The sequence below is a fragment of the Pleurodeles waltl genome, chromosome 2_2, assembly GCF_031143425.1.
Source record: "Pleurodeles waltl isolate 20211129_DDA chromosome 2_2, aPleWal1.hap1.20221129, whole genome shotgun sequence".
NCBI classification, from domain to species: domain Eukaryota; kingdom Metazoa; phylum Chordata; class Amphibia; order Caudata; family Salamandridae; genus Pleurodeles; species Pleurodeles waltl.
This window is the reverse complement of record NC_090439.1, coordinates 859,626,371-859,652,202: the sequence shown is the minus strand read 5'-3', so window position 1 is coordinate 859,652,202 and position 25,832 is coordinate 859,626,371. Positions and strand designations below refer to the sequence as shown.

General features: G+C 43.1%; 1 protein-coding gene across 1 annotated transcript in view; it reads left to right on the top strand.

The window, feature by feature from the left end:
• The window catches only part of GDF6 (growth differentiation factor 6), a 103,855-nt gene extending 78,557 nt beyond the window's left edge, over positions 1–25,298 (top strand). The window contains exon 2 of the mRNA XM_069220508.1: positions 20,660–25,298. Within this exon, the coding sequence (XP_069076609.1) occupies positions 20,660–21,528 (869 nt within the window). The 3' untranslated portion in view covers positions 21,529–25,298. The remainder of the gene's footprint in view (positions 1–20,659) is intronic.
• The last annotated feature ends 534 nt before the right edge of the window (positions 25,299–25,832 follow it).

Genomic DNA, 25,832 nt, shown 5'->3' with positions numbered 1-25,832 from the left:
AGCCAAGGAGTCTCGGCTGCAGTGTTTTGGACCACCTGCAATCCTGAACTACCTGTTTCCTTGCTGAAAAAGAGAAAAAGTGCAAAAACTTTCTGAACACACATAGCAGACCAGACTGTCCTGCCGCAGTGGAGGAGAGACATCCACTGGCCACAAGGATTGGCAGGGTTCTTGTGTCCATATACCAAAGAAGAGTATCTCCGTCTTTGCTGCATTACACTTCAGCTGATGGTGACTCAGTCATTGAAAGATGGCTGTTGGACAAACCCGAATTTTTTCAGCTGGAAACAGTTTGTCCCTGCCCCATGAGAATAGTAACTGAGTGTCATCAGCATAGGAAATAATTTTTGCTTGTGATCTAGCCTCATAAGATTTGTTTATTAATTAGAGTTGTAGATTGTCTCTTCACAATTACAATACCTTTCAAGCTATCCAGCTACCATTTACTAAAGATCCTATGCTTCCCACAACCATGCAACAGTGAAACATGTAAATCTGACTAATTATGGTCATTCGATAAAACGAGAACATATCATATGGTAAAGTACCTGATATAAACAAAACAGGTTAAATTACAGCTGCTACCCCAAACCTTATCAAATGTGTTTTGAAAAAACACTCTCAAAATATTTGTATTCAATGATAAGCAATGGCAATAGTGCCATGGCCTTCTTAGGTATGATGCCTTCATTCTGCATACTATTAAAATTTGCAAAATATATATAAAAATGTCATTAAGAATGGCAGTATATATGCCATATTGTAAGAAATTATTTTACATTTATATAGTTTTCATAATTTTAAAATCAAACTATTCCATCACACAGTTTTATCCTAAACATGTTGCTAATTAATATTATTAATTAAAGTAATAACGAAATAATATTTCACATCTATTCAAATTAAAGTACAAACCAGTAAAACTAGCCTTAGTAAACAAAATTTTGGTCAATGTAACTATTCCATTTATTGGAATTTACTTCACGATATATTATGCAGAAAATCTCGTCTTTAAAATTGTTTGTTGTCTAGTCAATATTATGAAGAAATAATTCATATAGTATAAAACCAAAATGCAAAACAGTGAAACACTTATCAATAATAAAATAAATTAATCAATATACCTAATGTGGGTATTAAACTTACAGCTTAAAGTACATAAACATTCAGCTTAGAATCCCTTAGCTATCATCTTGATATAAGATGGAAACAAGGTTCATGTTGCATTAGTTAAGGTAATTCCTTACACAAGTTCAAAATGCTCAAAGCGAAAAAAAAAAGAATTAGAATGCGCTATGAGAAACTTTCCAAGTCACTTGAAAGTATTTAATTCCCAAAAATATCTCAAACTCACCATCTTTGTAAAGTCCATATACCTAGCCACATTGTTTTTCCCCGGACTCAGTTTACAACCCTCTCCTCTTTTGATTACCTTAGCTTTATTGATGCTAATAAATTTGAAATTTGAAATTTCTGAAGATTTGTGAGAGTTACCAAAGGTTACAGACACAGAATATCTCACATCTTTACCTTTAATTGCATGAAGGTGTTGACTACAGTGATCTTTGAGGCACTTGATAGGAGATCCCATATTGTTTTACATATGCAGAAACTAAACACAAAACACTATCATACAATTAATAAAACCCAGAATTTTGAAGAAACTGTTCCATAGTGAATGTGAAAATGTAGGTCTTATCTAAACTAAACTTGCAACAAGAACACATGTCACACTTGTGGAATCCTTAGGCCGATTTAGGAAACCATGTTTCCGAATTGGTCTTATATCTACAATTTAGATAGCTGAGACTCATTTAACATTTGAATAGTTAAGAACGTTGATTAATCATCAATCTTGTAGTAATATATTCCTTACTACTTTCTTCTCATATTTAGAAGAAAGCCGCTAGGAAGAAGGACATAGGTAACGGGCGCTCACAGTAAGTCCATACAGTCGAGTTCACAGAATATTATTTGTCATGGTGCTCCTGACAGGAGGATCTTCCTGACTCCTCCAATGTTTCAAAGGAAACTGACAGTAACAACAAACAGCTGTCAGAGCACTCACAAAAGTAAAATATAAGAGTATGGTGATGTAATAAATCCTCTGTGTGGAAGGCAATCACGCCAGGCTCTGGTTCAGGATAAATTTATTTCTTGAAGTAGTTCATCAGGGCTTAAAATCAGGTACTGCCTGTGTTCAACGGTACTCTTACCGGCGCCGGTTCTCAGACGCTCGTTCTACGAAGATAGATCTCGGTCACAGGGAACGCCGTGCAATGATCTGACCACGGCTACGATGTTCCCATAAAGATACTAGCATATTTGATTAAGTTTACATATCAGGATTCCTACAGTACTATACTGGGAGGTGATAATTAACTGCGTTCATCACACGAGATTTCTTAGACCACGATAAGAGTACTGTTGAACACAGGCAGTACCTGATTTTAAGCCCTGATGAAGTCCGTGAGAGGGATCTCTCATTGGACGAAACACGTGTTGGCTGTGGAGGCTAATTGTATATGATTTCAAGGACATTTTCCTATCATGATTGAACTACTTCAAGAAATAAATTTATCCTGAACCAGAGCCTGGCGTGATTGCCTTCCACACAGAGGATTTATTACATCACCATACTCTTATATTTTACTTTTGTGAGTGCTCTGACAGCTGTTTACTTTCTTCTCATAGAAGGAGATTGTTTCCTCATAGTTTTATACAATTCATAGTTTTTAGCTTTGAAATTAGTGGTGAATCTTATGTTAGTGTCAATCTCAGAGGTATCCTTGGGTTTATCTGTTAAGAGGGCTGGTCTGTTTCATTTTCTTTATGTGGCATTGCTTAAATAAGAATGCATATAATGTCCATAAAGGAGTGTTTGCTTGAAGTTTCTGGCATCTCTGGTGAGAATATGGCATTTTGTGTCTTTTTCTCCAGGTTCAGGTCATGAGTATGAGGAGATCCAAAAACGCTGAAGAAGGAATCTGTTGGATCAATTGGATGGTTGAAACCTAGAGGTGGGAGAGCCAACAAATTAACAGGGAGAGCCTTGCTAGAGTTGAGCTAAGGGTCTGGTTCTTAGAGCCCATGCATGAGCAGAGCCAATCCTGAAAACGTATCCATATAAGTCGTGCAACAAACTTTACCTAAAATATTATTTAGAGGCTGATTAAAAGTTTGGCGGTTTTAAAAATCCAACTCCTAAACTCCCGATGAGGAGAACGCCGTGGTGCTGGCCATCTCCCCATCGGCCCCATTATGAGTTTTCCACTGGGTTGACTGGCGGAAACCAAGGTTTCTGTGTGCAGTCCAGTGGAACACGTGGGGTGGCATTGGACTCGGCTCCACATGGAGCCGAGTCCAATGCTGTCACACAGGGGGCCTCCCTAGCATCCTGGAATGTGCACTGTCTGTGCAGCAGACAGTGGTCATTCTGACGGTGCTGAAGAGAGGGGCCCTTGCACTGCCCAGGCATGGGCAGTGCAGGCGCCCCCTTGTGGCCCCCTGCACTTGTTCTCTGCCAGTCTTTTCATGGCGGTTGAACCGCCATGAAAAGCCTGGCATGGAACATGGTTGTAATCAGCATGGTGATTACAATCACAACCACCGTCATTCCGTCTGGATCAAAGATTCTGGTATAGATAGCAGTCTTTTGGCGGTCCCACCACCAGGGTCATAATGTGGCGACAGCGGTCTGACTGCTACTGTGAGTCTGGCGGGCTTAAAACTACCAGACTTGTAACATGGCCCTATGTCTCTTCAGAATTCTAAAAAAGTAATCTTTGACATTAATATGTCACAGTATATCACTGCACTGAGAGATGCTAATTAAAATAGATAGTTTTTAATTATAAAGTTAGAACTGTTCCTGTCTCTGCTCCGGTGACAATGATATTAGTGAATTAAGAGGCAAATCTGTTGTCAGGTGTACCCTGTATGTGGCCCAGGTTCTTATAAACAGAACAACAGTATAGTCTATTAATTTAATCACAGTATGTTTTTGAACAGCTTATATTCAGAAGGCACGTATTTGAAGGTGCTTTCATATGCAATAATGAAAATGGAGGATGGGGAAAAATGTTTACCTAAGATCACACAATTGGTAACGGTGTAAAGCCGGGAATAATCCCATGTATTCCACTTTCACCTCCTACAAATCAGCCAGTAAATGGTCATTTAATGGCTTTTAGTTAGTTAAGGAAATCAGGCTGTGCAGCACTCAGTATGCCATATATCAAGATTCATTCTGAGATCATCGGAAACTCCCACCACAGCAGATTCTGTACTATGGAGGGGTGGAAGCCAAACTGAGATGGATCCAAGAGAGAATTTTTTCCTAGGAAGTCTGAGAGTTAGTGGTTGAAAGTTGCTTAAAATAATAGGATTTGCTGAGTTTTTTTTTTTTAACAAAGGAATGTTTCCAGGTGTCTGGAACCGTGGCTGAATGAATGGACAAATTACAGAGGTGGGTCAGTACACGATGACGGATATTAGAGCCAGGGCTATGATGTGCGGGGGATAAGGATTACTGGGGAGCCTGATTTAATCTTGGACATAAGGCTCTCAACTTCCTCCATAGAAAGACGTCTGAAATGCGGCAAGGTGGGCTATCACAAGGCTCCACTGTTACCAGGGTAGAGATAGAAGATGCCACATCGGGGTGGGAGAGAAATGAGATGGAAGTGCGGCAATCTCCTTATAGTAAAAGGAATATAAATTGATAAATTAGAGTAGAGTTCTTGAGTTGGAGGAATTTCTTCCCTGTATGCTGCTGGCTTAATTAAGTCTTTTTCTATATTCTATCCTATTAGTGTAGTATAATTGCCATGAAGAATAGATTAAAACTGGTATTGTTTGTTTGTGACTTTGTAGATAGCTTTGTCATTTTGGATGTAGGAGAATGCTTTCAAGCTTTTTCTAGTGCTGCTTCGAAGATCTCAGTTTGTTGCTTGCTGTACCAGGGTGCTGTGGGAATTTTACAAACAGGGTGTGTGGTCCAAATAGGGGTTATTGAGCCCAGGGCACCACCTAACCATTGATTTAAAGAACGTACAGGCTGCCATGATGCCTGGCATGGAGAGTAATGATTTAGTTCAATTGAAAGAATTAACAGTGGCCCATATGCCACTGGCCCAAGAGCTGCCAGGATTAGGTGGAGCGTTAAAATGGTTGCTAAATGGAAGTGCAAAAGGGACAGTAAAGTGGCCACACCACATAAGTGGCATGTGGTAGAAAATCCTAGTATTAGGAAGATTGATGAAAATGATACCTACAAAATGTCCTGCTGTGTGGGTGGGGGCTAGTGAGATCAATAACAGCTCTGTGAGTTAGACTGTGGGAGTATCTGAGGGATTGTCTTACTGGATGTTAAGATCACCAAGCAGTGTGAAATTAGCATACTTGAGAAGGAATTGAACTGGAAAGTCAGTGAGGAGCAGAAATGGGTTGTAGAACCAAGAGGGTGATAGATAAAAACCCACAAAAAAGGAGTAGAGGGACTGGATTTGAGCATGAAGATCATTGGTTTGCCTAAGTCCAAAGAAAGATTGTCTGGGATGGAACATGTGAGTGAGGAACGACAAATAATTGCAATGCTTCCTCCCTTCATTCCTTGATGGTTGACATGGGAGATAAATGACCTGGTGGTATGGCAGTAGCGATGTCTGTAGATGAGGAGTCACTTATCCATGCTTCAATAAGGAAGATTTTAATGGGGCAACAGGAAGTAAAAAAAAGTACAAAATGTCTAATTTGTGTCATAGGAGAGATCCACAACTGGAAAGAAATTAGGAGTGTCAGCATTGATGCAATAACAGACCCTATAAACATTAGAATGCTGTCCTAATTCTCTTAGTAGCAGTTGATACAGTCTCCCGTGTTACCCTCCTTCACAGTCTACTTGATGTAGGTGTTTGTAAACATGTATTTAGATGAACAGGTTCCTTTCTCTCTGTATGTAGTCAAATGGTAATTCTTACCCTCTACCACCTGGAAGCTTAATTGCAGTGTCCCCTTGGGACTGTTGCTTAGTCGCACCCTTTTCAATATCTATATTTGTCCGCAAGCATCTCTGGACCATTCCTTTAGCTTTCAGTTGGTTTCACATGCAGATGATACCCAAAATATCATCTCATTTTCAAAAGAGTGCAGTCAAAAACAAGCTAACTTTTACTCTTTTATGTAAGGAGTTGCCCTATCAATGCAGAAACATTGTCTTAACTTAAATAATGACAAGAACGAGGTCCTGCTTATTTGGTCAACATTCCATCCCTTGGTCTTATGCATGGTGGCTGCAGAAAGTGGAACTTTCCCTTATCCTACTTCTTCAGCCATAAACATGGGCATGTGGTTTGATAATTGCATTAACTCCTCAAAACTCATCAACAAGCTGTCGAGCACCTGTTTTTCCCTCCTTTGAATGCTGAGAAAGACCATTCTTATCTTACCTCGAGAGGTCAGGAAAACAGCAGTGCATTCACTGATCACCTCCCATCTTAATTATGGTAATGATTTGTATCTGGGTTTGCTGGAGTATCTTCTCAGGTTACAAATGGTTCAAAACTCAGTTGCACACCAGATTCTGAACTTTACACCTTGTTCTCTGATCTCTTTTCATCCAAACCAGCTTCAGTGGCTCTCTATTAAGAAGTGGTCCTCTTCTAAAGCCACATGACTTACCCACAAACTTCATCTACAAATTGGCCCTACTCATTTTAAAATATAGTTAACCAGATCTCCCTTCTCCTTCCCTTCACCTTACCTCTTCTAAAGTGGGCATCCTCCCTTCCATCAAGAAAAGCAGGACAGGAGGCAGAGATGTCTCCTAGCTGATGGCTAATCTCTGGACCTCCCTAGCTTTAGACATTAAGGGCCTCATTACGAGTCTGGTGGTCCTGGGACCGCCAGACTTGCAATGGTGGTCGGACCGCCACGAAAGTAGCGGTCTGACCTCCAAATTATGACTGTGGCGGAGCCACCATGCTCCAACCGCCAGCACCGCCAGTCGACTGCCTGGTGGTGCTGGCGGTCTTATTCCACCACGGCAGCGCTGCAAGCAACATTGCCCTCCCGATTATGGGTTCCCTTTCTGCCAGCCTTTTCATGGCGGTCCACCCGCCATGAAAAGGCTGGCAGAAAGGGGGCATTAGGGGCCCCATGTGGGCACCTGCACTGCCCATGCACTTGGCATGGGCAGTGCAGGGGCCCCCATAGACAGCCCCATCGCGCTTCTCACTGCCCGAATCATGGGCAGTGAAAAGCGCGAGGGGGGCTGTCCCACCCGACGCACCGCAACATTGCAGCTGGCTCGATTACGAGCTGGCGTAAGTGTTGTGGCGAGTTTCCCACTGGGCCGCCCGCCACCCCAGCGGGAATTTCGTGCTAGAACCCACGGAGGGACGGCCGCATAGGTTGTCACCCCGACGTGGGACATTGGCGGGCAGTCGTAATGAGCCCCTAAATCTACTTCCAATCAGTTTGGTTTCAGAAAAAAAACAGTTACCTGCTTTAGTATTCAAAGCATTTTTTGTAGCATTTAAGAAATCGCAATACTTAATGCAGATGCACATATTTTTTGTACCCATGCACTCTGGAAAGTAGTCAGCCTATGGAAAATGGTAAACTCTTTTCAAAGATGTTTTCAAATCTTTATTATAAGATAGTAGCTATTCCGCTACTAGATTGATAAAGTGGTCTATATATTCAACATGTTTTTCAGTTATAGAGCCAATACTTGCAGTAATAGGTGGAGTAAGCAGAAACCTTCCTTTTGAAGTTTAGGAAGAAACTTAATTACTGATTTGGGGTATCGATCATCAGTATTTTTCTTTATGTCTTCTTCTAAAAGCCCTTCAGAATTGTAAACTAGAAAAATCTATGCATGTGAGTAAACGTGTCTGCAATTTTTCTTTTCCACGGCCTTATGGCATTTCTTATAACTGAGATATCTGAAACATGCATAATAAGAATAATAATGTCCATTTCCATATTGCACGTAATACTGAAAGTATTATTCTTCATATTCTGAATTAAGTGTCATTCCGATTCGGTTAAATTACATCCCTTATTGTTCAATTTTTACTATAACCTTCTTAAAATTATCAAGCATGCCATCCCCAGACAAATGAGAAACAAAGATGTTGATTTAAAGCCACTTTCTATCATGATGTCTCATTCTAAATGAAATGTTTTAGTCAAGCGTAAAATATAGGCTAATTGAAATGAATGGTTATTTTAGGACTCACTCAATGATGCCTCCTTTTAAATGTAATGCTGCAAAGCATATACTTTACTCAGTCAATGGTACATACCATGATGCATTGTCAATATCCAAGACCGAGAAGACAGTAATGATAAGGGATGTCTTCATATCTGTTCGTGCAACGCTGCCACCACCTCAGCCTATAGGTCCACCGTACTGTTGAATTTTCTGCAATCAACCAGTGATCTATCAGAACATTCACCATTACACTCTCCTCTTCACATATATTACGTGACTTTCCACATGAATTGTGCTCAGGCAGAGCCTGTTTGAGCGCTAATGTACCATGCAAACTTCCCATGTTCTAATGTGTTTTTTACTATTTATTGGAGGCACTTGATACAGCATGTACCGAGCTCAAAGGAGACGATGTGTGCTTTATCGAGCCCCATATTATATTCCAGCAGGGGCACCTTGACCATGTCTTGCTGTATAACATATTATCTGTGCTCCATTTAATACCAGATTATTGAAACCAGGATGTGATGGAGAGTGAGGGCGCAAGCATGTAATTTGGATAATTCTAAAGAGCACGCCGTGCAGTTGTTTGTTCTGTTATATTTATGTTACAATTATTTAGCATTTAACGCACATGGAGATAACATAGCTTGCATATAAGCAGTGAAACTGTCACTGGTTGCCTCATGGCGCTTTTTTTGTCTCCCCTGTATTGTCAGTGTAATATTTTCTTCTGCATTTCAGTCTGTCAATTTAGTCTCATTTAATACTACATTGAATTTGCATGCGACTTTCTGAGTCTGAATAAGGGATGAATACCAGTTTCACCTGTAATGTATGCAGGGAGTTAAGTAAAACTCCCTGCATACATTACAGGTGAAACTGGTATTGCAAAAGAGCTCCTCAGTGAGTTGGTCCAGTAATGTTATGTTAAGCAGATTTGCTGCTCCGAATTTCAGTTCTGTTATCAGAGTGTTCCCCAGTATATTGTGTTCCCCTTTCGTCTACATCTTTTATTTCACTATTTACTGCTTTCTAGTGTTCTCCGTCCACTCATACCAAGCTAATCGTCTCAGAATCTGGTAGATCTGAACACTGTTTGCTTCTCATGTTAACAATTACCTCCATGTTGACTAGCATTTTGATGCCTTCGTCCTTTATGCCTATACTACATTCACAACCTCCACTATGAGTATACTGGTCAATGTGTAAAAATGTAATACTTAACAACATTCATTAGGGTGAGTGGTCCCTCTTTTAAAAAGTGTCCTTGTGGGCAAGGGTAAGAGGCTTCATAGTCCTCTCCATTGCAATTTAACTTGTCTGTGTGGGGGTTATTAACTTTCCACTGAAAGTTCAGAATTGTTGTCTGAATTCCCCTGCTTCATTCTTCTGTATGACTCACAAATGTCGCGTTTCTTTGATGTTGTTGAGCCTCAGTTTCAATTCACAGTTTGCTGCCCTCTACTTCACATACAATTTTGGCTCATCTATGGCTGCCTTGCCTTATCATTCTTTTCTCTTGAAATTCCCTTTCTTGTTACACCTCTCCTCTTCTTTACCATGCTTCATTCTATGCCTTCACCTCATTTACTGAATCCATGTTGCATCTGCACTCTTCACTCCTGCACTCCCCATCCAAACCTTTTGATCGTCTTTGCCCTTCAAATCTATAGCTTAGTGATCTTGCCCTTTCATTTCTTCTTAAAAATGATCTTTATTGATTTATGTTATCACGAAGTGTAGGTCATGGAGCAGGCTTCATTGGGGCTTTTCAAGGCATCAAAGCATTATCAAACTGCAAATTGATCAAAAACTGGACACAAAAATGAATAAACTAAGTAGAATGCAGTTGAAAAACACAGCTTTGTCCTGTGTGTCTAGCAGGTGTTCCTAAGTGTAATCACTAGTCAAGGGTTTGGGGTCACTATTCAGGGTTTCCTTTGCCATCAGTGATGTTGTCAGCAATGTCATCAATGATGTCATTTAAGATGTCATCAATGATGTCATAAATGATGTTGTAGATCATGTCATGAATGATGCAGTATGTGAGGTCATAAGCATTGCATTGTGAATACGCAAGTTAAAGTTAGTGAGCATCCATAGTAGGGTGTAGGAAGGGACTGCCCTTGCCTCTGAGACCTCTTGACAAGGTGATTGGTGTACATAGTAGCGTGTGAGGAGAGAGTGCTCTCTCCACTCAGATCTCTTCCCATGGTAATGGGTTTGAATAGTAGGCTCTGATAAACAAATATCTCCAGTAAGACTGTTCTCTACAAGTACAGGTATGCATAATAGATTGTATTCATAGATCACCTACTCCTTTCTACTTTTCACGATCCCACGAGAGTCCCACAAGATCACATTTATAAATAAAAAATGTGCATTGTTTTCATCACAGTATTTATGACTTACAGATCTTTTATAAATAACTATGGTGTCAGGATTCCTTTCTAATGCTAGCTTATATAGCTTTTTAGTTCATCCTCACAATACCTAAAAATTTTCACAGTAAACAGTAATAGTGGCCATCTCATTTTTAAACCTCCAGTCGCCAGCCTATCAGAGTGCTCACACCCACCGGATTCATAAGAGTCTCTAGCTCCCATGGGAGCTAGAAGGCTGACGAGAATAATGGGCCTCTCTGCCAATCACACGACTCCATTTTTTAATTCACACTCTTGGGGGATGCTCGCGTTTCTCCAGCCAGTCCTACCATCCAGATATACAAATATTTCTAACCTTAATTTCTCACAAACTACTGAACAGATTTACATCAAATCACAGAAAGCACAATCTGGAAATTCAGAACTAGCTTCTTGCTAAATTTGGTATAATTCCGTTCAACAGTTTTTGTGGTGGTGCTTCTCAAAGAAGTCTAGTGAAAATGCATGGCAAAATTTGCTTTTCGGACCACCACATTTTTCTCAGCCCCTGCTTGATGGATCAACCTGCAACTTTCGAGGAAGGAGCGGAAGTGAATTTAATTTTGTTTGGAAAATTTTGTGAAGATTTTTCAAACGGCGCTAAAGTTATTAGCAAACCAAAATTTTTAAAAATTGGCTTGTCTATTTAAAAGCAATTCTAACTATAAAAGTGGTGGTGACTGTATATTATAAGATATATAATATATATATATATATTCGTCAGCCAAGGGCCACACACCAACCCACACGCTCTTGCTGCCAGTGCCATTGTTGGGGTTGTAGCCACCCAAACCCCTGTTATATGTCCAAGCTGCATTATGTGATTTATAATTGAATGGTAAATTACTCTCTACATGTACTTCTAGCTCAGTGCTCACAATAATCTATTCTCTGATATACATTCACATCCAAGTCTTCATTGTTCATCACATAGCTCTCACTATCTATATTCCTCTTTCTAATTAATGAGGGAAAATAAATGAAATAGTTAATCATTGACATGTACCACAGGTCATATCTCGTTATTTCCTTTATTACCTATATTCCTGTATTTAACTCTCAGCTAAGTTCTTATATTATATCCATTACCTGTTCTTCATATGTCACATTATCTTCTTGTATCTAAACTGTGTATGTTAGTCACTCCTATCGATTGAATTGTATGTCAAAACCTCCCATTACCAAAACAATCTAGAAAAAAAGGGATTGAAACTAACTCAAAACACCTTATGTGCAATAAAATCAATGGACTATTAATATAAGTGGGGAAAAAGAAGACTAATCACTCCTTTCTATCGCTACTTCAAGCTCTCAAGTTTTCAATTGTGCCTGTCATAGGTTCTCACAAGTGTATCTCCATTCTTCATCAGTATTCAGCCCAAAAGGGATATTTATTCAAAGTGTTATTATATATCTGGATTCCTTGTGGTGCACATTGAAAAAAAAAATATTGGAACATATAAGAGCAGTTAACAAAAAAGATTTGAGCTATACAATGGCCAAGCATTATACACAGCATTGTGAAAACAAATGGAAAACAATGTGGTATTTTGGTATAGCCCATGTTCTAGAAAGTGAGAGAAGAGGAAACAAAACTTTAAAACTTTGCTGGCTGGTCCAATGTGAACAGTCCAGCTTGAACTGCCAGGTGAGATCCTCCCTGAACTGGAACACAAGTAACCTCGGACTGTTTTCGCCTTGGTTAGGGCTCAGCAGCCAGGTATAGCTTGGTTCCATTGACAAAGTGCATTTGGGACCCAGGAAAGAAAAGTAAACTGCCAGCTTTCTGACTGCACAGCCTCAGCTGGCTCTGCTTTTAGAAACCTATGACCCTGCAGCCAATCTGCCACTAAGCCACCAGGTAAATGCGCTTGAAGTTCTGCTCTCAATACGTTTGGCTTACTGATACATATTTCTCCTTTCTCTGGATCCTATGCAAGGCATGGAGGTCCTAGGTGTGAAAAATATTCAACATCCCCCAGGCAAAGGGAGTTAATTCCTTGCACGACAGGACCATTGACATTTTGTTTTGAAAAATCAACCCCAGCTTTGAAGGTTAGATTATGCAAAACATAAAATATTGTGGCTGGCCTGCATTACAGTTTTGATAAAAGTGCTCCCACTTCCATCACTGTTAAGTAGAATGTATTCACTGTTCTCTTTTCTACACACAGTACTCATACCATTCTGCAGCCCCAAAACCCACTGAATTGTGGGGCCAGGCTGGGAATTTTACTCCTGTTTCAGGCACTTGACTTTATCACCTGAGGTCAAAGGATAGGCGAGGTCATGATCACTGTCTCAACTGACTCCAGCCTTGAGCTCCTATGAGAAGTTTGTGTATTGCCATCAAGTCTACAGGGAGTGCAGAGTTATTAGGCAAGTTGTATTTTTGAGGATTAATTTTATTATTGAACAACAACCATGTTCTCAATGAACCCAAAAAACTCATTAATATCAAAGCTGAATATTTTTGGAAGTAGTTTTTAGTTTGTTTTTAGTTTTAGCTATGTTAGGGGGATATCTGTGTGTGCAGGTGACTATTACTGTGCATAATTATTAGGCAACTTAACAAAAAAATATATATACCCATTTCAATTATTTATCATTACCAGTGAAACCAATATAACATCTCAACATTCACAAATATACATTTCTGACATTCAAAAACAAAACAAAAACAAATCAGTGACCAATATAGCCACCTTTCTTTGCAAGGACACTCAAAAGCCTGCCATCCATGGATTCTGTCAGTGTTTTGATCTGTTCACCATCAACATTGCGTGCAGCAGCAACCACAGCCTCCCAGACACTGTTCAGAGAGGTGTACTGTTTTCCCTCCTTGTAAATCTCACATTTGATGATGGACCACAGGTTCTCAATGGGGTTCAGATCAGGTGAACAAGGAGGCCATGTCATTAGATTTCCTTCTTTTATACCCTTTCTTGCCAGCCACGCTGTGGAGTACTTGGACGCGTGTGATGGAGCATTGTCCTGCATGAAAATAATGTTTTTCTTGAAGGATGCAGACTTCTTCCTGTACCACTGCTTGAAGAAGGTGTCTTCCAGGAACTGGCAGTAGGACTGGGAGTTGAGCTTGACTCCATCCTCAACCCGAAAAGGCCCCACAAGCTCATCTTTGATGATACCAGCCCAAACCAGTACTCCACCTCCACCTTGCTGGCGTCTGAGTCGGACTGGAGCTCTCTGCGCTTTACCAATCCAGCCACGGGCCCATCCATCTGGCCCATCAAGACTCACTCTCATTTCATCAGTCCATAAAACCTTAGAAAAATCAGTCTTGAGATATTTCTTGGCCCAGTCTTGACGTTTCAGCTTGTGTGTCTTGTTCAGTGGTGGTCGTCTTTCAGCCTTTCTTACCTTGGCCATGTCTCTGAGTATTGCACACCTTGTGCTTTTGGGCACTCCAGTGATGTTGCAGCTCTGAAATATGGCCAAACTGGTGGCAAGTGGCATTGTGACAGCTGCACGCTTGACTTTTCTCAGTTCATGGGCAGTTATTTTGCGCCTTGGTTTTTCCACACGCTTCTTGCGACCCTGTTGACTATTTTGAATGAAACGCTTGATTGTTCGATGATCACGCTTCAGAAGCTTTGCAATTTTAAGAGTGCTGCATCCCTCTGCAAGATATCTCACTATTTTTGACTTTTCTGAGCCTGTCAAGTCCTTCTTTTGACCCATTTTGCCAAAGGAAAGGAAGTTGCCTAATAATTATGCACACCTGATATAGGGTGTTGATGTCATTAGACCACACCCCTTCTCATTACAGAGATGCACATCACCTAATATGCTTAATTGGTAGTAGGCTTTCGAGCCTATACAGCTTGGAGTAAGACAACATGCATAAAGAGGATGATGTGGTCAAAATACTCATTTGCCTAATAATTCTGCACTCCCTGTATACCACAGCCGTTGAGTAGCTTTGAAAGAGTTAGTTGTGAAAGGAATTTACTCTCAAGTGTCGTCCTCCTCCCTTCTTTCATGGTGGCAGGGCTAAATGAGGAGACTACGAGAGACTTCTCCTCTAACACCATAATTTACATTTTATCACATGAATTTTGCCACACTTTTATTTTTACATAAAAGGGTTTTTTGGGAGTAAGAAATGTCTAGGGTACTCTGGGGAAGGTCGGGCTCTTTCGATGAACCATGTATTCTTTACGAAATTTCAATTGTGTCCCTTCCTAAATGCCTCTAAACCTACAGATTTGATAATTCCTTAGGGAAATTATGCTGGAAACACATTACCCCGCCATTTTTCTATACATTTATTTTCAGGTGGAAAGGATTGGCTTTAAAGGCCATAGCGTGGGCGTTTTGCTTGGTACAAATTGGGCTAAGAGATTCTAGTTACCTGTTTGGACGTTCAACAGCTACTACTAGTTATGGAGGCTGGGCAGTGACATTTTAGGGCATGCACAAAGTTGGCAATTACACATGACCCCGACCTTCCAAGTGTCCCTTGTTAAAGTGGTTGGGACAGTCATAAGTTACACATGGCAGCTAGATTACTGCACAAAAACTAGATAATTTTTTCATTTTAAATCTAGGCATGCTTACCAGAAGCTCAGTGTGCATGCCTGGCCTGCCAAAACTTAAACTTCCCTCTCTCATGCAGTTTGTGTCAAGGTGTTAGAAGTAAAACACATCTATAGATCCAAGTGGAAAAGGAATGGGTTGACCAATGCTCGTTTAAGCTTTCCTTTGGTACTATTTAGTGGGCAGACAACAGACAGCCTGAGCTTTTAATGTTTTTGTATCCCTGTATTTGTGATTAAGAGGGCTTGGATTAGTTGAAAACGAGTGACAAAAATACGTTTTTCAAATAGAGGCCCCAATACAGGAGATGAAGCAACAATCATAACCTTGCAGATCTTTCTTCTTCTTGAGACCTAGAGGTACACACTTCCCACTATCTTGATCCTTCCCTGCATTGCTGTATCCATTGACCCTCTCAGCAATGCATGTAGGTGTCGTTTCCTCCAGTACTTCCATGTGCAAATGATGGATTTCATTTATCTGCCTACATTCTAGATTTCGGTGAAGTTCTCAACAGTGTCCCACCCAAACCCTGGTCTATACCTCTGAGTCTGTTGTTCACCCCGTGAAATGATGTTACTTACTGGATGTGTACAGAACATGAGTACTCCAAGTATTGGAGCGTGGTTAGAACCAGTATTGTTAAGGCAAGGGCTATTTACACACGTAGGCAAACCCTTGTTGTGACACTGCTGGGAGGGAGGGGTGACCGCATCTGGGAAGAAACTTACAGCCATGATTACAAAAACAGTGGCTGCACAATAAAAGTAATGCCAGAACTCAAAAGCAAAAGTCCCTGCATCTGTCCTCCCAGAGTTTAAGGTTTCGATTTAACCATAACAGGAACGTGACACCGGATCCCCATTGAATATAAAAGGAAATACATGCAAAATGACATGTTGCTGCAGTTCTGCACAGAGTATGTTGCAGTGTGGGTTTTCCAGATCCCAAGATGCCTTGTTTCTTGGAATGCAATGCCCAATATTCCCCAGCTTGGTCTGATAATCCATCTGCATGTTCTCATAGGAATCACGAGGGAAAGAATTTCCATAGTGAACTTCATGTCCCGCCAAATCTCCTACTAGAGCAGGACAAAGAATTGCCCGAGACCATCCAGGTGGACAACCGGTTTTCCAAATTAGCTGATAGAACATCCCTCTAGACTGAAGAATTCGCTATCTGTAACAGCACAGATAAGAAAATGAATTTGATGTAGAAAATCCCATAACGGGTAATAGACCTTGGCTTCACAGTATCATTTATTGAACTTAAGCAGGCCTTACTGGCAGGTTTTATGTCCCTTTATACAGCAGTGGATGGAGCAGCAGGATGGTCTGCCTTCCTGGAGGGAATGATCTGATATCCATCTTGCTTTTTTATGGTGTTAGGGGTGAAGTTTGTGTCCCATGGACTTTAAGAACATGTGCAGAAGGTTTGGGTGCTTTTCACATCACCTCAGAATGCCCAGCTCCTATGGCTCTGCACAGGATTGCTGGTGCTAGAGGCCAAGGGAGTGTGTCATGATAATCCCACGGGCCTGGCCCATTGCTTCCCTGCCAATGATGCGACATTTCTTTCCGATGATAAAGTGGGAGCATGTGAAGGTGCCTGTGGATTTGTCCTTATGGCCATAAAAATATTTATTCCCGTCCTACTCAGTTACCATTGGCTACAGTACAGAAGCTTTCTCTGCCCTTGTATCCAATGCAGCTTGCTCACATGGACGATCAGGATTTGAAGAATTTAGGGCTGATAGTGTGGAGGTTCACAGCGTGGGGCTCCAGCGCAGAGGGCTACCACAGCGCCTTGCCCTTTCCATTCAACAGTTGAGCTGGCATTGGTTTACATGCTAATAAAAGCCACTAGCCTGTTTTTCTAAAGTGGTGTGCTCAGAAATCGTTGCCCACTCTTTCCTTTGGTGTGTAGGCACTTCCACGGTTCTTACAATACAGTTGTCCCTATGCCACAAGCCTGTGGCTCTAATGATGCGCTGTTAGGGCTTTCAAAGAGCCACGGGGTGGGCATGAAGAGGGGACGGCTCCTGTTTGTCACCTTCGCCAGCCTCATGGAACAGATGGAATGTTATGCTTTGCAGATGCTTTTCAGAGTTCCTGGCACACACATCTGGGATTCAGTGGCACTCAATATTCATGCTGAATTTTCCCTGGCTACATTTTGAAAATGGTTGAAGACATGAAGTTTTGACAAAATTATAATTCGTGTCTTTCATACCATCTGCACCCTCACTGTGGATCCGATATAGGTTTGATCTAAAGTGCAAAGAAACTTCACAAGACTTTATGATTCACCATTTATATGATGTAATAATAATAATAATATGAAATAATAATAATAATAATAATATATGCCAGTTCGAATGCTTTGGTCATGAGCGGCTATATCACTGGTCCTTGGGCCCCTCAAAGGTGCTATAGGTGCAAGCCCTTCCGTGTTTGCATTAAGTGATTAGGGCTCTGGATCCAGCAACTCGTTGGCAAAGCTCCAGGTCTCAAGGAGTCCGCAGAACTGGGTCACGGACAGAAGACGGACTCCTGGCAGGAGGTCAGCCATAGCAGAACACTTCGCAGCAGTGGCATGGCCACCCACTCACGCTTTTGTGAGACATTTTCGTCTTTCAGGTGACTGAGATGATTTGGGGCAAAATTGGATGTTGGGGGACTGAGCCCTGTTTGGAAACGTCTTATCGTACCTAACTTACATAATAACGTTTCTTCTGGGTTACACAGCAGGCGAAGGCCCGGTGAACTTTGTTATTGCGTTATTTTGTCTACTTGTCACCAGTGAGTCTGCACTCCAAGTAAGCTTTGTTGCGCCTCAAAACTAAGAACTGCTAGGAGGAAGAGGAGTGTGAAGATACCTCTACATTACTTCATACACATTGTTCTTGCACTGGCCACGTGTTGTTTCAGTGGTGAGCTAAACAGAAGAGGCGGACTCCTGGGCGCAGACTGTGCGCCAGACAAACTTATCAACGCAGCAGGAAGGCTACATTTTAATATTACATGTTGCGATAATGTTAAGAATATCACCTGCGCTTGGTGTGCATATTAACAATGCTCACCTAAAAGGATTGAAACGGGGCATTTACATTTTAAATGCACAATGTATCGCGCTGGCACCTTCATTATGAAAACATTTTAGAGCGCTCTTTAAAAAAATACGGTTTTACAATTTACGGTTTCCTGCACTACGGCGCCTTCTGTTCGTCTCTAGACCCCAGCGCTTTAAATGTAGAGACAAGGTGACGAGGCGTAGCGCTCAAAGGGAAGAGCTGGTGCGTGCGCACCTGACAAGAGATTGTACAACGTGAAGAGTACCCAGAAAGGAAGTAACAATAAAAAACACTCCTCTTATGCTGTCACGACCAGACAACTCGTTGATATGTTGTTATATTACATGTGAAGATCCCGACAATCTAACCAAAGTTAGAATTAAACAGGGAATTAAAAAATCCTACCCGCCTCAGTGGCGTAAAACAACAGACCTCCGGAATTAAAAAGTGATCTTTCCATTACAGGGATTGGTGCAAAGAAGATATTTTAAATTGATGTCGCCTAAACAATTTGGCCTGACGCAGTGCTCAGCTAAGAATCCGAGGAGACGTCCTGCTGTCGGACACAACTGCCCGAGAGAGCCCAGCCACGGAAGTGGATGCACTCGCCTCTATAGATGGCGCATCTCATACGTGCTGGAACTTTCTCCAGGTGTGTGATATCCCGCATTGAGGCCGCACGTAGGGACCCGTCTACTGCATAGTTCCCCAGTCTATTGAGTTACACGCTACCTGTAAAACACGCGTGGACAGAGATGTTGAACGACGCCTTATCCGGCTGCCGCCATATTTTATGTTACTTTCCTGAGTCTGTATACACCCCGCTTCTCGCTAAGTGTCTGCTGTTATTTATGTTTCTTATGTAATATTCTATTTCTTCAGTAAAGCGCGAGAACGCCTGAGGCTTATGCCCGCGCCATATAAAACCGCCCACATAAGAGCAGCAGGGCTGTGGAAAGCGGGGTGCATCAGGGCACTGGGGATATCGCTGCGAGTGCTATCATTTCAATCAGGAATGAATTAAGCTTGGGCGCCCTCGGGCATGTTAATGAAACGCGCGAGGACTTCGGAGAAGCTGAGGAGTGGACGGGCATAATTGGGGGGGGGGGGGGGGGGGGGTGGAGGAGTGGTTGTTACTGAAAAACTCCCTTTGAGAAAACAAGTATAGAGCGAACGCAGAAATTTTCTTCAAAAAGACACTGCAAATCGTAGTTGCCTTTTAGCCGCTATGCAACCATTGTCCACGTTTAGTTAACATGTTTAGGTAATTAGTTTCACAGAGAGACTGGTTTTCATATTACCTTTGCGATTCTCAATTTTCCCAGTATACATGGATGTTCACGGTAGGACCAATTTTGTTTGGAAAATTGTTCTAGGACTCTCTGTTTAGGCATGCAGTGAATTACCAGTGGCCTTTAAAGCCCAATAAACAGTGCACAGCGCGGAGGGGACTCCTTGTTCCCAAGCCGTGCGCACGGCGCAGACATGTTTACGGCCCCGCGTCCTTCAGCATGTAAAGAGCTTTGACCACAGGCTCTGGGAAGACGTATATTTAACGGGCTGTATAGAGGCAGAAATCGTGGGAATGTGATGTACTGTTCGTGCTCGCTGTGGGGCTCTGTCCACGGCCGGTTAAACAAGGGCATCGGACTCTGTGTACCGAATATGGCACTTAACAAAAGGACACTTTTCAGACCTGTCCGGCATGTTGACAGACTAATTTACGTGGATTTTACACCTGATCTTACAATGGATGCTGCTAAATAACTAACATTCTCCCCATATCTCCTTTCTCACGTATTTGTTTCTTGCTAATGTTCTTTCTTTTACCCGTTGTATTTCCTCCATTCTGGTTCTTACCTTATCCTATTCTATTTCGCTTAATTTCTTTCTTTTCGTTTTTATAATGTGTCTTTATTTCATGTATTGTTTCATTACTTACATGTCTCTTTCATTCCTTTCACTTCCATTCCCAACGTTTATAGTTTTTTTCTCCTCTTTATTTTTCCTTTGCGTTGTTTTTTTTATTTTCGAAATTGAATATTATGTCTTATGGGCGTTTCTATTTATCTCTGTTTTAATGTTCGCCGTATACCTCGACGTTTTTTCGTTCTTTCTTCTACTTCCTTCTTTGCTTTCTCTCTTAAACTTTTAAATTAAACAAAACTCAAACTGTGAGCAATTGTCTTTTTTATTAACGATGTACTCATTTTAACTCTTACTGTAATTATACCATTTTGATCGCACGCTTTTAAAGATTCAATGCCCATTAAGGGTAGAGGTCTGAGGGAGCGTAATACCTTCTGCAGGTAGATGTAGCCTTTTCACAGAGACTTTTAAGTGAAACTGACGATAATTATTTGTTCTCTTATCTTGCAGACGATCTATCCCACAGTCCTCTCAGGAGACAGAAGTATCTGTTTGATGTGTCAACTCTGTCGGACAAAGAGGAGCTGGTGGGGGCTGAGCTCCGGCTCTTTCGCCGAGCCCCCGGGGAGATGGCCGGGCCGGGTGTACATCACCTGCAACTCTACTCCTGCCTGTCCAGGACCCTGCTGGACTCCCGCACGCTGGACCCCCAGGATGGGGGCAGCTCGACCTGGGAGGTGTTCGACGTCTGGCAGGGCCTCCAGAGCCCCAAGGGGGCAGGGAAGCAGCTCTGCCTGGAGCTGCGCCTGTCCGCGGATCCTGCGGGCAGGGCCGCGGACCTCAGGAGCCTGGGCCTGGCCCGGAAGGGGCGGCCGCAGCAGGAAAAGGCCCTCCTGGTGGTCTTCACCAAGTCCAAGAGGAAGAACCTTTACCACGAGATGCGGGACCAGGCCAACTCCTCGCACCAGGCCGAAAAGGAGGCCAAGCTGCAGTTCAAGAGCCGCCGGAAGAGGCGGACCAGCTTCGGCAGCCGGCACGGAAAGCGGCACGGCCGGAAGTCTCGCCTGCGCTGCAGCAAGAAGCCCCTGCACGTGAACTTCAAGGAGCTGGGCTGGGACGACTGGATCATCGCCCCCCTGGAGTACGAGGCCCACCACTGCGAGGGTGTGTGCGACTTCCCGCTCCGCTCACACCTGGAGCCCACCAACCACGCCATCATCCAGACCCTCATGAACTCCATGGACCCTGGCGCCACGCCCCCCAGCTGCTGCGTGCCCACCAAGCTCACGCCCATCAGCATCCTCTACATCGACGCCGGCAACAACGTGGTGTACAAGCAGTACGAGGACATGGTGGTGGAGTCGTGCGGCTGCAGGTAGCAGCAGAGCTAGATTGGACCTGAGAAGGACAGGGACAGAGCGGGCTGGCCTGAGGCCTGCACCACTCCAGTCACTGAAGGGGAGCTGCCCTCACAGGGCTGGGGGAGGAAACCCACCGACCGGCGTGTGCTGCAGTGTTCTGCTAAAAGACGCTAGACTGTGACCACTGAAACACACAACGAACCGCACACACGTTTATATACCGATGCTTTAAACGGATGGAAGTGAGCAAGCGAAGACAAAGTGCAGGTCTGACCAAGCCTAGGCCGCAAATCAGTAAATCATTTTCTTTAAAGTGACTAAAGCCCCTCTGGATACCACATTTGGCAGCTTTTCTGCTTGGGGTAATGTCTAACGAGAACACTGCCAAGCACAAGAGTGGCAGCCCACCTGAGGCCAGAGGTCGTCCTTTGTGGATGTTCGGTTCTGATCCTGCAGAGGGAAGTGTGGGGTTGTGATGGGGGAGGGATGCCATGCCTTCTCCCTGTGCGAGGGCCCATCCCCTGCAGGTCAGGTCCTGGTAGCCTTGTCTGGACACAAGGGGGATTATGTTGCCACCTCTGTTGGTTTTCGGAGTGTACACAAGAGGCAGTGTCAGGCACCTGTTCAAACTGAGCCTTGAAGGACCCTGAGGATAGCAGCATAAGGCCCTTAAACCACTAACGCTTGGGCAGGAGGTCAAAACCCTGACACCATTGTATTTATTTTTATTGTCTATTTTAGAGGGTGTTTTCCAGCCTCTAACCTTGAAAGCAATTATAAGGAGTGTCAAATAGCCAGTAAACACCTGACCTAATTGTGTGTGGCAGCGAGGATACACATAATGAAGAGAAGAGGAAGGTGAGGACAGAATTGTCATAAAATATAGCTATATTCTCTTTCGAACACTGCCATTCGCCCTTTGACGCTGCGGGAGTGCAGGGCTCAGCTGGAAGAGCCTGTCTGCCCATTAAATTGTCTCTCGCATCTTTCAAATGACAGCGTTCACTCGGGATATCTCTACATCCTTGCACAGTTTATTGAAATCGCACGCAACTCGTGGCGCATTTCGGCCGTTTAGCACAGCGTTTTGGCGGCGAGTAAGGTTGCTCTGCTGCCGAAACACGCCTTGAGTTGTGAGCAATTTCAATAAAATACAGACAAATTTGGAAATATCCTGAGTGAACGCTGTTCTTTGAAAATCACACGCACGCCCGTGCACACGCACAGTACATTAAAGAACATTTGGGCCAATAAGCAGATGCAATGACTGCATAGTCAGACAGTTACTGCTTTAGTGTAGAGGTCAAATCCAGTGTTATATGTTTTTGCCATGGGAGAGCTCCATCTTCTGGATCATAATACCCTGGGACCTTCACTGCTCACACTGTGGGTCTGTGCAATGAGACTGCGCTGCTTTACATGAAATAACAGCATGGCTTAACCTATACACAGACTTGCAGACATATATGCAATTTATTCTCGTTGTGGGAGGCGAAGGGCAGCGTGGCCCAGGAGATGCAAGGCGTTAGGGCCTCTCCCACTCTCGAAAGTCTTATGAAATCGCATGTTGCACTCGGTACATCTCCATATATATCTGCCCACTTCTGCCTATCTACATGTCCGTCTGTATGTGCCTGAACACTCATTCACATACCCGCTCACACCTTCAGAACACCTTCCCCTCCGATGAGCTTTTCAGCCTCAGCAATGGCGGAACGACTTAGACTAGTCTACATGCTACATATTTTGTTCCAGTAAAAGCCCGTGCTCTTGTGCTATACTCATTGAGCCCATGCACATTCCATGTTACACGAAGTGCAATTGGTTTTACAATACACCCAGGCATGTACTAACACACCAGTATGCATCTACCTACCTGTTCATCTACCTAATTATCCATCCTTTCACCCATCTGCAGATTTGTTATCTACCTACCTATACACTGCTCTGTTATCTGTCGATCTGTCCGCTGGTCACCCTGTTTACCTAGATTTTCATCCATGCACCGATTTGTTATATACTTATCTGTACACTGATTTGTTATCTGTCAAACTCTTTGTTAATCACCCTATCTAGCTATCTTTTCATCCAAACACATATCTAGGATCTACCTTTATATAGACTGGTCTGTCATCTGTCTATCTGCCTGTAGATCACCGTATCTAGCCATCTTTTCATCCATACACCGATGTATCTATACACTGGTCTGATATCCGTCGATTTATCTGTTGATCACCCCATCTGCCTATCTTTTCATCTGCGGTCCAGCATGTGGTCCATGCTGTACCCTCCTCGGTTGTCTTTATGTTGGCTGCTCTTTCTACATCCGTTTTCATCCACACACATCTGTTATCTGTTGCGCACTCATGTCTTCGTGGCTATCTGTTCATCATGCCCGTGCATTTTGCGTCTGATCACCGATCTGTTGTCTGCCGATCGGGCTTATCTTTCCACCCGTTCGTCCAGAAACCAGTGTTATATCTATTTACTTATGTATACAAATGCCTGGTATCTCTTCTGGCTGTGCACGCAAACATTTCTGTAGATATCTGCCTGTCTGGAGGCAGAAAGAGGAGAGACATGAAGCGAGAGAGCGGCAGGGACAGCACGAGGGGGACACGCGAGAGAGAGCGAGACGCCCAGAGAGCGGGCAGGCGGAGACGGTGCGGAGGAGGGGGAGATTCAGAAGGAGAAGCGATAGCTAAAGAAAGTAGAGGGACAGAGGTGGCGATGGGAGGTGAATGTGGACCCGGCGCTTCAGACGCTGAGCCGGGGCTGGTTCTGAAGTCAGACTGGACACCAGAGGTCGAGGGAGGGGGCTGGGAAGGTAAAATCCCGCCTGTCTCTGAAGTTTCACTAAAAAGGGTTATTCCGTTTCACCCCTCTCACATTCCTGCAAGATTACCAGCCAGAAAGCGCCTGGGGCCGAAAGCAAAAAAAAAAACACGAATGACAAGGGAGGGGGAGAGCATTGTTGAGGAGTGTAATTACCAGTTAGGTACATTTTAAGACGTGGTAATGAAAAACTGTGAAAAGTGCAAAGTGTCGCAGGGAGCTGGATGGCGGGTGGGTGGTTGAAGCCCCCGCACCTCGCAGAACTTTAAAGTGCTTCAGCTTCCGGGGGAGGAGAGCCGTCATTTTACAGAAATATTATCTGCACGTTTGAAAGCCAGCACGCAGCGAACCCTGTCCTCTCCGTCATAATTCAGAAATGTGGCTTTATTCATACACAAGGAAAGAGCACTTCCGGAAGCGGAAACGCACACACTGCCCGGCTCTCTCGGAGACTCGCCTCTTCTTCACCCAAAGCGCACGGACACACATCCCCTAATAAACTCACGCAGCCGTGACGATTTTAAATGCACATTTTATTTGAGTTGTTTGAGTCCAAGCCTGTAAATATCCCCTTATTTAAACGGACTGGCGCTAAGCAAAAGGCAACAGCTGCATCTATTTTAATGTACTAAATAAGGACACGTTTTATGCACTCGGAAATGTATAATATGTAATATTTTTGTAAAGGTTATATTTGAGTTGTACAGGGTAAATCACAGTAATCCATCTGATATATTGTTGCTTTATTTTTCCACACTATTCATGTTAAGTGGCATTGCTACGGTAATATTTGAGAAGGGTTTTTCATCTACCTCATCGTCATACACGCACCTAAAGCTCTCATATTATATGAGGTGAATTCATATTTGGACTGTTCTGCAGGACATGTTTTTTTCCTCGACACAATTCCACAGATGGCTGTTAAATAAAGTTGTTTTTGCCCATAAAGAAAACATGCCTCTACAATGTTTGATTTCTGTAAAGTTGCACCTCGCCTTCTCATTAGCACCTGGGAAGAAAGGGTGCACCGTGGAAAATAGCCTTGCTTCTACATTGCCACCCTGTGACTCCCTCCCAAAGAACCCACGGAACGTAAACAGGAGTTTCTGCCATTTTAAATACGATTACGTTCCCGACCGGTCAGATAGCTCATTGAGGCCTTCATTGTGGAAATTTGGGAGCTTAGAGTGGCAAGAATTCACACTTCCAGACGCTATTTCCCCAGTTACTGGGAATCACACATTTTCGGATGGGGATTAAGATGCCGGGACCTTTATCCCAGGCATTTGCCGATTTTAGTGCCCTTTCTGCGGTGGAAAATGTCAGTGGGAAAGTTTTTTGTTTTGCTGGGTGCGGTACCCGGTGGGTGTCTCCCCACAGAGATACCCCTTGTGTGCCCGACTCCTAATGAGGGCTGAAGAGTAAAATACCGTCCTGAGTCAGTGAGGAAACCCGTTTAGGAGCCTATTTCAAGTTGACCGGTAAAA